We start from the raw sequence: 12515 nt of genomic DNA on the forward strand, positions 1-12515 counted from the left end.
AAGTCATATAAAAATAGTATTTTAACTTTTTTACATCATGATAATTAAATTTTTGATTTCTTGATTTAAAAATAATTGATAAAAAATTTCAATTAACAACTTTTGCTTGGATATTTAACTGATAAACATATCACTGAAATCTGAAGTTTAGATTGATAACATTGATGCAAAAAAGTTAAAATAATATTTTTACATATTTTTACTTTTTTTATTTTTACAGATATAGAATTCCAAATTCCATAGTTGTCTATATATTTAAACTGATGAATGAAGACCATGCATTATAGTTTTTTTACTCTAAGCATTAGCTATTAAAATAAATATTTAAATTTGATATTATGGTTATGGTTCAGATTGATAAGTTAAATTTGACATTTTAATTTAGTTTTTTTATATTTTTACTGATGAAGGGTCATCATAATCAATTTCAAAATTCTTATAAAACATATCATGATATTATTATTATTATTATTATTATTATTATTATTATTATTATTATTATTTTCCCTTCAACCCATGATAACAGGGTAAAATTTCTAATGTTATATTAAGACTCATTTGCATTTAATTTCTTAGCCTTTCTTCTATACTTTACCTGGAATTCATTTTAGCTCTCTCTAAAAAAAAATTTAAAACACAAAAATATAGTTATTAATGAATCAAACCACATATATAATCTTAAAATAGGCCTCATTGTAAAACCTCAATGTTGGTGGTCGCCAGACTTTGAAGGGTTTAGTAAGTACTTCCTGGAAAGGAATTATATGTTGAATGGATTTTCCAGATAACTATAAATAATTCTGTTGTTCTTGGGAGTTATCCTCTGAATATGTTTGTGCTTCTTATAGAGCACAGGACATGGAAAGCAAAAGCCAATTTTCTTCAAGTGTCTAATTTTAAGAAAGAGCATTCTCAAAACCAAGATGCTCCAATGTTCAATGTGCAGAAAAAGATCTGAAAATGTTGAGACCTTCGCAACAGTATTCTTTATGCATGAGATGTTATAAATTTTAAACACAAAATCTATAAATTATATTAATATGGATAACATAAACATCTATTCTCAAATGCAATAAATAAATAAATTCATAAAATATGAAATTATTTGTCATGCAAATATTAAATAAAAGATAACTGAATCATATTATAGTTATATTATTAATGATTCAAACAATTAATTGTAAAGAAAATCTTTTACAGCAGACCAGTTCTTATATTCCAAAGCACTACAACAATATTATTTCACACCGAGAGATTATTTCCAGAAAATGTAGCTAGACTCAAATTCTAACTCCTCTATTACTAACTCAAACCCTTAATTTTAAAGAAAATCGTTTACATCTGAACATTTCTTATTTTCCTAAGCACTATTTAAATCCGATTTCACATTGAGTGATTATTTCTATGAAAGACAGATAAAGTCATATTCTCACTCTTGTATTACTTACTTCAACCATTAATTCTAAAGCAAATAATTTATAGCTATCCATTTCATATATTCCAAAACATTATCTAAATACAATTTTACACTTGGCGATTATTTCCCGGAAAGACAGCTAAAGTCAAATTCTAATTCTTGTATTACTGACTCAAACCTTTAATTCTAAAGAAATTTTTTTGCAGCTGACCATTTCTTATATTCCTAAACACTATATAAATACTAATTCACACCTAGTCATCATTTCCAGGAAAGACAGCTAAAGTCAAATTCTAACTCTTGTACTACTACTCAAACCATTAGTTCTAAAAGAAATCTTTTGCAGCTGACCATTTCTTTCGATCCAAAAAAATATCTAAATACTATTTCACAACTAGTAATTACTAATAGGAAAGATATCTAAGGTCAAATTATTATTTTATTACATATTCCAACAATTAATTTCGAAGCAAATCTTATAAAACTGACATTTTTGTATATTTCTCACACTATCTATATACTATTTCACACCTATTGATTATTTCCCTATAAAGATAGCTATAGTCAAATTCTAATTCTTGTATTGCTGATTTAAACCAATCATTTTAACGCAAAATTTTTACAGCTGCCCATAGTTATATTCCTAAGCACTACCTAAATATTATTTCAGACCTAGTGATTATTTCCCTGGAAAGCTAGCTCCAGTCAAATTCTAATTCTTGTGTTGCTGATTTAACCCAATAATTTTAACGCAAACTTTTTACAGCTGCCCATAGTTATATTCCTAAGCACTATCTAAATACTATTTCACACCTAGTGATTATATTCCTGGAAAGATAGCTATAGTCAAATTCTAATATATGTGTTGCTGATTCAAACCAATAATTTTAACACAAAATTTTTACAGCTGCCCATAGTTATAGTCCTAAGCACTATCTAACAACTATTTCACACCTAGTGATTATTTCACTGAAAAGATAGCTATAGTCAAATTCTAATTCTTGTATTGCTGATTTATACCAATAATTTTAACGCAAAATTTTTACAGCTGCCCATTGTTATATTCCTAAGCACTATATAAAAACTATTTCACACCTAGTGATTTTTTCCCTGGAAAGATAGCTATAGTCAAATTCTAATTTTTCTGTTGCTGATTCAAACCAATAATTTGAATGCAAAATTTTTACAGCTTCCCATAGTTATATTCCTAAGCACTATCTAAATACTATTTCACACCTAGTGATTATTTCCCTGAAAAAATAGCTATAGTCAAATTATAATTCTTGTACTGCTGATTTAACCCAATAATTTTAACACAAACTTTTTACAGCTGCCCATAGTTATATTCCTAAGCACTATCTAAATACTATTTCACACCTAGTGATTATATTCCTGGAAAGATAGCTATAGTCAAATTCTAATTTTTGTGTGGCTGATTTAAACCAATAATTTGAACGGAAAATTTTTACAGCTGCCCATAGTTATAGTCCTAAGCGCTATCTAAGTATTATTTCACACCTAGTGATTATTTCCCTGGAAAGATAGCTATAGTCAAATTCTAATTTTTGTGTTGCTGATTCAAACTAATAATTTGAATGCAAAATTTTTACAGCTGCCCATAGTTATAGTCCTAAGCGCTATCTAAGTATTATTTCACACCTAGTGATTATTTCCCTGGAAAGATAGCTATAGTCAAATTCTAATTTTTGTGTTGCTGATTCAAACTAATAATTTGAATGCAAAATTTTTACAGCTGCCCATAGTTATAGTCCTAAGCACTATATAAAAACTATTTCACACCTAGTGATTATTTCCTGGATAGATAGCTATAGTCAAATTCTAATTTTTCTGTTGCTGATTTAAACCAATAATTTTAACGGAAAATTTTTACAGCTTCCCATAGTTATATTCCTGAGCACTATCTAAATACTTTTTTACACCTAGTGATTATTTCCTAGAAAGGAAGCTAAAGTCACAGTCTAGCTCAATATTAATATTATTTCAATTTTATTCAATTATTAACATAAACAAATTAATTTCAGGGTGACACTTTTATTTATGAACAGTATCTACATCATATCTGAATAGCTAAGTGAGATTTCAGTTTTAACCACAGATAATAGAGATTTATCAGAATGTGTGACATTCACAAACAGTTTGCCAATGAACATGAATGAACCAAACACAAACACAGATTTTGGTATGTTCATTCTTTGATGAAAAGTGTTTGTTTGGTGAACTTCACTCATGCCAAGAGGAAACTATCATGCATTGTGATTGTCAAAGTGCTATACATTTGACAAAAGAGCCTATGCACCATGGAAGGACTAAGCATATGGATGTTCGGTATCACGTTGTTAGAGATATTGTGGCACAAGGTGAGATTATGGTAAATAATATCAGTATCTAGGATAAACCTGTTGACATGTTAACCAAGATTATTCCAACAGCAAAGTTCAATAAACACTTGGTTATTATTTGAGCAAAGGGATTTAGCCCTTTTGAATCTGTGATGACAAAGCCAAAGGTCGAGATTTGTGAACAAGTTGTCTCTTCTAGAATATTCTAGATGCTTCTAGAATTTTCAAGATTCTTCTACAGGCTTCTAGATGCTTCTTGAATCCTATAGAGTCCTCCAGACTATTCTATAAGCTAAAGGATCCTTCTAGAAGCTTGTGGATCTTTCTACATGTTCAAGACGTTTGTGTAAATATTCTAGAGAGGGACATCTCTAGAAGCTTCCAAGGAACTCTATAAAGATGGCGTCTGCCTCATCCTGATAGGGGAATTCTGATGGAGTTCAGGAAGGAATTCTTAAGAGCATATAATGAGTAACCTTGGAGGGTTCAAGCTTAGTTAATTGAAGATTTGTAAAAGAGTTGGGGATAACATAGCATTGTGGAAAGAGGTTTATGTGAGGAGGTGACACAAAGTGTTTATCTTCTTGCTGGTTAGTCCCTTTGGTAAACTTTGTTCTCTTTTCTCCTTTTGTAATTGCTGTTTTGGACCTTGATAGGCCCAATGTCGTTGTGTGCTTGAACCCACAAATTTGTTATTTGTATCTAGAAACCTGTTGTTCTTGTGAGGGGTATTGTTTGTATAGGTTTCTAGGTCGATCCTCAGGGATTTCAGGGTGTGGTAATATCAACTAATGTGGGGAGATAGATGAATTAGAAGAGAGAAGAGGCAAACGAGAGAGAAAGTGGTGTAAGTTGAGAATAGGGATTGAGAGACAAGTTTACAAACGATGAGAGATGAACATTGTACTTCAATTAATCACTATCCATTCAAAGTCAATCCTTCAAAGAAAATACTCAATAGTCAAAAGAAAGAAGTTCCATGACATTACAGATTTGATAAGCGACGGGAGTCCACAGTTAAACAACGAGGGATGGGGGTATCGTTCACCAACCTGCTGAGGACGAATAGAAGCCACTAGATTCCACAACCATAGGGAGAAGAAGAGATTGGAATATAGTAGATAAAAGAGATTTCAGAAGAAGCAGAGTAATAATAATAAGAACTATAAGTGAGAGAAGCAATACTACAGAAAATAAGAGTAATTAGAAGAGGCGAGAAGAGAGCTTTCAGAGAAGAGACGAGAAATTATAATAATAGTGTTTCAGATGTGAAGGCGAAGAATAACAGAAGATCGATGGAGTCGAAAGAGCACAAAAACAATAAGAGAGGAGATACGACCAGATCAGAGATCAAATTGCAGAGAAGAAAGTGCAGGGGCGAGAGAGAAAAACAGATTAAGAAGGGGGAGAAAAATAGATCGGGAGATAAAAAGAGAATGAGAGAACTGGAAGAAAAGGGGAAGAGCTGGACGAAATTTGTAGAGAGGAAGAGAGAAAGAGAGAACTGGGCGAGACTGTAGAGAAAGAGAGAGATGGAGAGAGGAATGAGGAAAAATCAGAAAACAAAGAGAGAGGGAAAAGGAGAACGGAGAGAGAGGAAGCAAAATGAAGCCAGGCGAGGAGGCGAGTGAAGCCGAGAAGAGAGAAAATCTCAGGAAAGAGAGAATAGCAGAGAGAGAAAAAGAATGACAGATCGGATGAGAAAGAGCAGAGGAAAAGGGGAGATGGAGAGCAAAGAAGAAGACAGATCGGGAGAGAAAAAAGCAGAGGAAAAGAGGAGATGGAGAGCAAAGAAGAAGACAGATTGGGAAAGAAAAAAGCAGAGGAAAAGAGGAGATGGAGAGCAAAGAATGACCGCCCAACCCTAAAAGAACAGCCGTCAGAGAGAGAGTGTGAGCCAGCCTGGGGGCAGAAAAACAGCGGGAAAAATATCCTTCTTTTAAAGAGAGCGATGTAGGGGAATTTAGAATTAGAGGCATGCTAAAAGAGAAATAAACTAGATAATAGATATAGAGAAATATTGAGATATATTTAGAATTGGAGAGAGATGGAGCTAGCAATATAGAGAGATTTATAGTTTGAGGAGTATCTCTTCTCTTTCCTCTTTTTAGGGATTTTCTTCTTCATCTCCAAGCACGTTTAACTTCATTCAATTGATTTCCTTTGACTGCTTCTCTTCTGTACTCCAAAGAGGTTTTCCTTGTTGATTTGAGGCTTTCTCTAAAACAATAATTCAAGAATCATGTAGAGAAGTTCATCTTTTCATGGAAGTATACCATAAAAAACCAAAGTGCAAAAATGATGAGCTTAGAGGAATATTTATGAGATTATTGTAACAGATAATAGCATTTTTGAAATACTTATAGATATTTATTATGCTATTATCAGACCTCTATTGTGAACATTTATCATTCCATTCAAGAAGGTTGTTTTTCTCCAATCAGTGTGTGGGCTTTGTTTACTCTCATCTCTATAGTCTTGATGGATTCTCAAGATTTCTTGGGTACATATTAGGCTCCATTAAGTTAAGATGCTCAACAGATGTGAACAAAAGTGAATTTTGACCACATGATCAATGGACCAAACCATTGGCTTCTGATGAAAATTTTGTGACACAAAAATAATATTTCATTATTTAACTAAATTTTCATGCTTTTGAATTCTTTTATAGAGTGAAATTATTCGTTCAAGACAAGTGATTATATATTTTTTGAGAAATAATGAAGAATACTAGTGAAGATTTTTCCCATACTTTATGGGATTTTCTTTAAAGTTGCGTTCATGAGGAGATGTAAGAAGCCCTCTTTCAACTCTGAAGTTTTGTGAATTTTTTTATGGATGCACGAGCATACCTGTAGGTGCCATGACAACGGAATAAGGTCACTTAGCTCCGTGGATCTTCTCTGATGGCAAGGGAATGGCTCTAGTAAGCTTGGGGCTCCCTCTATGGATCTAGGACATGGAAGGCAAGGTAAGCTGCTTGAAAGTACAATGCTTATAGTCCTAATGTGTTCTTATTTCATAGGGACAGAACCATAATTGTACCTTAACACATTAACCTAATGTGCAATCCATTATGCATAGTGCGGAAATATATTTTAAAAAGAAAGACTAAATGACATTCTCTCTTCTATCTTTAAAAACAAACGCAATGATGAAGTGTTAGGTACAAACAATCTCCAGGTGAAAAAACTTGTGAATGGCTTAGATTCTGGCACATTGTTTTCTTTTACGGAACAGATGTGGATAAAATATGAGTTTTGGACATGACAACATGAAGAACAAAGTGAGGGAAAACATTCTTCCTTTAACAAAGCTTATGAGTCATGTTTCTTATGTTCTTCTTTGTTCTCTGGAAGTTGTGCAAGGCATTTGGTTGATCTCCATGAGCAAAGTGTTAGAACATACCTACTAGGCTATTTTTCTTGTCACTTTTCATATGTACCATACTGCAGCACTGAGTTTTGCAGCACAGAAGAGACCAAAGAGAATTTGAAAAAACATGGAGATAAGAGTCTATAGGTGAAATTAGAGGTGTATTTTTTAAAATTATAAATTTACGTTTCTTTATCTGTAAAAATATTTCATTTATCTTCCAAAATATTTGATATCTACGTTATATTGTTCCCAGAGAAACATGTTTAGGAAATATTTAGAGGAAAGATTTGACATAATTACTGGACTATATTATCTATGAAAATCTATAATTTAAGGAGCACTTGATTTTATACTTGGTTAAACACTTCAAACTAGCCGACATAAATGATTTAAAGAGTGCTTAATTTTATATTCGGTTGAGTACTCGGTTTCAAGAAGATAACAATTTTCCATTGGATTCAACACCATATCCTATCACACATCTCCAACTTCAATCATCAAGAGACGGCTCAAAAGTCATCTATAATCAAAGCTTACAAACTTATCATCCAGCCTCCATAACCGAAGGAAAAGGTCAAGAGAGCCAGCCATCATCCATTTTGGAGAGATGACTTGCTTTCAGCAAGTCAAGTCCAGGTAACTTTCAGTAATATTCGGTTGAGTACTCGGTTTAAGGAAGATAACAATTTTCCATAGGATTCAACACCACCTCCAACATCAATCATCAAAGGACGGCTCAGAAGTCAATCAATAATCAAAGCTTACAAACTTATCAGCCAACCTCCATAACCGAAGGAAAAGGTTTAGAGAGCCGACCGTCATCCATTTTAGAGAGATAACTTGCTTGTGCAAGTCAAGTTTCAAGGAGACTTTCAAGCGGCGGCAAAGACAGTTTGGGGGGAGAGATGGGCGATCTCGAGTGCCTGCTCCCTCACCTCGGAAGGGTAGTCGGCGATGCAGCCAATCCGGGGGCCAGCGCCGGTGCTCCACTTGAAGCAGAGCTGGTGGCCGAGCTGGAACGCCGTCTCCAGGCCCGTCTTCCTTGAGTTCATTCTCTTCAGCACCGCGCTCTTCGGCACAGTCGCCGTTCTCGGCGTCCGCACGCCGCCCGCCAGCACCCCCCCTGAGAACGTCCGCCGATAATCCACCCGCAGCGCCGCCGCGCCGCCGCTGCCCTCCGGCAGATTCAACCGCGGCCGGGCCGCCGGCGCCGCCACCACTGCTGGAGTCTCCGCCACCTTCACTGTTTGAGTCTCCTCCACCTCTGTCACCGCTATCTCCCCTTCGTAATCCTCGACGTCGTTCGAATAAATCTGCATGATAAACCGACGATAATCACTCATTATCTCCCCCCCCCCCCGTCCTTTACGGGATGACGATTGTGAGACTGAGTCGTCATCGATTCTCGTCCTCTCTATCTGCTAATTTCCCTCAGATGACATGTGACTTTGACGTTGATGGCCAAAGTGTGTAAAATTATCGTCTTGCAGCCTCAACGTCAACCAATGGTGATCATCAACGTCACTTTCAACCGTTCATCGAACTTTTTAGGGTTTAGGATGACGATGACAAGATTGGTATATAACCCTAGGGATGATGAATGATGATGATGAAATTGGCATTTAAACGTTGGGATGATGGATGATGATGAGGTTGACGAAATTTTGGATGATGATGATGAAATTGGCATTTAAACCTAGGGATGATGGATGATGATGAGGTTGACGAGAATTTGCATGGCGATGATGAAATTGGCATTTAAACCTAGGGATGATGATGATGAAATAGTTGCTTGCTTGCCTGTTCTTCTCTGATGTGGATTTGGTTCTCGTCGAGGAAGGCCATGAAAGTGCCGAGGTTTTCCCGCGTAGGCCTGTAGTGCCCACTATATGGCCAGATTGCCTGTTCTCCACATTAAAATTAAAGCAACTTGTCATTGAATTGTCGACAAGGCCTCAAAGTAGGCCGAGCAAAATAAAACTAGATTAACTAAAATGATAAATATCCAACTAAAAAATAATAAACATATTTTTACAAGTAAAGAATAAAATATTAGATATAAAATAAAATTATAAATAAGAATACAGTTAATTAATATAACTTTGAAAATAAATAACAGATAAAATAATAAAGAATAAAAAATAGAAAATAAACATTTGGAAATAAACATAACAATAAAATAAAATTTGAAACTAAGAATAACAAAATAAAAATAAAACCAATAACAAAATAAAAAACAAACAAAGAAATGACAAGTCAAAATTTTGAAAAAAACATTTGAAATGGAAAAATAAAAAATAATAATAATGAATATAAGAAAATATATAAAAATGAATATTCAAAATAAAAAATAAGAAAAAACCGAGGGCTGACTGACCTTGACGATTCCCTTATCAGCTACTAGTCTGCCGGCCGCCAACGTGGCGCCACCAGCTAGGAAGCTGGAATGTTGGAAGTGCCCCTTCTTCTTCTGCATGAGAAAACCATTGAAACTAAAAACGATCAAGATACAATCCATGATCATCTCCTTTGATATCTACCCCTGCATACCTGGCCAGCATAAAGCTGTCTGGATGTGCTCATTACAAAGATCCATTTCCCTGACTTTTGCTCGGGGTTGGTGTGCAACGGTGCGCCAGTGAGCTTGTGAACGAGCTTCCCATCCTTGGGGACATACTCAAACTGCACCCGCTCTTTCTGAGTATTTCAGGTCAAAGAGTATGATCGATTAGGGTTTGACAAGTCCAGATGGCGATGACAACGATGATGATGATAATGTTGAGAGTGGTTAAACAGCAACATAGAGGTTCACAAACAACCTCATTGTTTCGAACATTGTACATGACAGCTTGCGTCAACTGCCAACTGCTATCCCCTCATCCCATCTAGGGCCTCGAACACAGGATGAGATGGAAATTACACCAGATGAAGGACGGGACGGTTTTTTTTCATTTTGGGACAAAAAAACTGTCCCGTCTGCAAGCATTGGACGGAATGCATGACTATTGTACTAAATTTTCATTTTTTGACTTTTATGAAATTAAAAGCTTTTATGAATTGGAACACCTATTGTTTTCCATTTGACATGTCGAATGGAATTGGGCAGGGGTGTGTTTGTTTCCCAGCTGGAAGGTTTTTGGACAGTACTGTTTCTGGATGGGACAGTTTTGGATGAGACAGTTTGGGATGATCCTCAAAAGAATGGGACGTGGGAGGGGACGAAAAGCCATCCCTCACTATCATGCACTACTATAGTAGTTACTGTCATCGCCACGGTCATCGTCAACAAGAATCGATGACGATGACGTGATGGTTGACGTGAGCAGAACCATAGATATCGGCAAGAATGACTCACTGGGCCGAGATAGGCAATGCACTGTTCACGAAGTTTTGTTCGAGGGCACTCTGGTAGATCCACGTCTCTGCCTTCCCCTGCGTCCAGCCTGGGAGAAAGAAGAAGAGACGACGGTGAGGAGAGTGAAAACTTGCCGGTTCAAACTTTTGGGTTCCGCCATCATCGATTTTATTATTTGAATTTGCAAAACGGAAGAAGGAACAAATAATACTGGAAGAAACTCCCAAGAGAAAATTACAATGGTAATATCACCTTGCACTGAAAAACAGCTCAATCGATGAACAGAAACAATGCAAGTCTAATTACACATTAGGTGATATGAATAATTTTGAGGAATGTCCAACCAGAAGAAGAAGGGCTCCCCGTCGGTGCTGTCGCACCATCGCTCGTAGTACTTTTGTAGGTTGTGGCCGTACCGATGCCTCGCGTCGATCTGCATAAAATCGATCAGCTCTCGATCACACAAAGAACATGCAGAAGAAGAAAAAGAAGAAGAGCGTAGAATAATCTTGAGGAGGAAGAAGAAGAAACTAGAAGGGGAGGATACAAGATTACAAAATAAGAGGAATTTAGGTTGATATTGAGGAAGAAAATTCTGGAATAAGGTAGGAGAATTAGAACAGGAGGAGAAAGAAGAAAAATAAGAATCTTTCGGAAGAAGAGTAGGAAGTTAAATAGGATAAAAGAAGGTAGGAGAAGCGATGATTAGTAGAAGAAAACATGAGAATAATGTAGAAGAATCTTAAGGAACAAGAATAGGAAGAAGTAGATGCTAGAAGAAAATATGAAAAGCAAGAAGTAGTAGAAGAAGAAGACGCTAGAAGTGGGTAAAAAAATCTCGAGGAAGAAGAAGATGCTAAAAGAAGGTAGGAGAGCTCTCAGTTGATAGGAGATTATAGAAAAACAACAACAAGAAGAATAAGAACAGGAAGAAGTCGATAGGAGAAACTAGTAGAAAAAGAAGAAGAAGATATAAGTACAGTAATCAAGAAAAAGAAGAAGAAGATATGGGCAAGAGAATCAAGAAAAATACGAAGAAAATGAGGGTATAAGTATCTAGATGAAGAAGAGTACAAGGGTACAAAAATCTAGAGAAGAAGAACAAGGAAGAAGCATCTTCAGGAAGAAGAAGAATGTAGGAGAATTTGGAAGAAGATGAAGGAGCCAAAAGAAGAGGAAGAAGGTAGGAGAATTCAGAAGAAGAAGCTAAAAGATGAGAAAGAAGAAGAGGGTATAGGAAAATTAGAAGAAGAAGAAGAAGCTAGAAGAAAAAGGCGGAAGTGAACTAAGAAGAAGAAGAGGAGGATATTTACAGCCTCAAGCCAATGCTGGAATGCGAGGTTAACTGCCTTGTCGACCCCAAAAGTCCCCTTTCCAATCTGCGAGAGGGGCGAGCCAGAATCTAAACATCCACTCGCCCACAAAAAGAAGAAAAAAACCAAGCTGGGGAAATGGGAATCAAAGATATACCTTGGCAGCGTTAGAGGAGACCCGATTCCACCGCGACTGCACCGTCTCCTGCTGCGGATAATTGAAAAAAGAGATGGTATTCCTGCTCTGCCGCGCGAACTCGATCGCTTGCCACCTATCAAAATTCTAAGTAAAAATCCACATCGAGAGAGAGATCGAGAAAGATAGAGAGATGGGTCGAGAGAGAAAGACCAGAGTTCTTCAGCGAGGACGGCGGTGTCCGCTAGTCTACGGCGGATGCGATATCCCCTGTATGTTTTCTGGAGCTTGACGGCGTACGCGTTCTCCGGGGCAGCACCGCCGTTATCCTCCCCAATCACGACCATCCCACCGCCGCGAGGACGCCGCTACTTATCAAAGATGTCAACTTGGACTAGAGAAAGATAGAGAATCGCAGTAGCGAAGAGGTCGCGAGGGTCCGTCTTTAGTCAGAGAGATGGATAGAATTCTACAGCGAAAGAGATTGCGATGTCGTTTCGCTCGCTTGCAGGAGGATTTATGGAATTCAGGGCGAAGATTGGAGTTGTTGAATTTT

General features: G+C 36.4%; 1 protein-coding gene across 1 annotated transcript; it reads right to left on the reverse strand.

Annotated features, from left to right (window-relative positions):
• Positions 1-7879: 7879 nt before the first annotated feature.
• On the reverse strand, positions 7880-12509 carry LOC144705343 (IQ calmodulin-binding motif family protein). Its single transcript, XM_078577958.1, has 9 exons — positions 12173-12509; positions 11981-12095; positions 11824-11889; positions 10855-10943; positions 10511-10598; positions 9706-9852; positions 9533-9625; positions 8956-9057; positions 7880-8468 (listed from the first exon to the last, which is right to left on the reverse strand). The coding sequence occupies exons 1-9, from the start codon at positions 12304-12306 to the stop codon at positions 8028-8030; spliced, it is 1275 nt and encodes a 424-aa protein (XP_078434084.1). The 5' UTR covers positions 12307-12509; the 3' UTR covers positions 7880-8027.
• Positions 12510-12515: the final 6 nt, after the last annotated feature.

The sequence above is a fragment of the Wolffia australiana genome, chromosome 7 (assembly GCF_029677425.1).
Source record: "Wolffia australiana isolate 7733 chromosome 7, ASM2967742v1".
NCBI classification, from domain to species: domain Eukaryota; kingdom Viridiplantae; phylum Streptophyta; class Magnoliopsida; order Alismatales; family Araceae; genus Wolffia; species Wolffia australiana.

Bases quoted from the DNA above. Each gene is read 5' to 3' on its own strand.
- LOC144705343 (XM_078577958.1), bottom strand. From the start codon at position 12,306: ATGGTCGTGATTGGGGAGGATAACGGCGGTGCTGCCCCGGAGAACGCG. The intron at 12,096-12,172 runs GTCTTTCTCTCT...GAATTTTGATAG, and splicing joins GTCCTCGCTGAAGAACTCTG to GTGGCAAGCGATCGAGTTCG. The intron at 10,599-10,854 runs GTTGGACATTCC...TCTTTCTCCCAG, and splicing joins GGGGAGCCCTTCTTCTTCTG to GCTGGACGCAGGGGAAGGCA.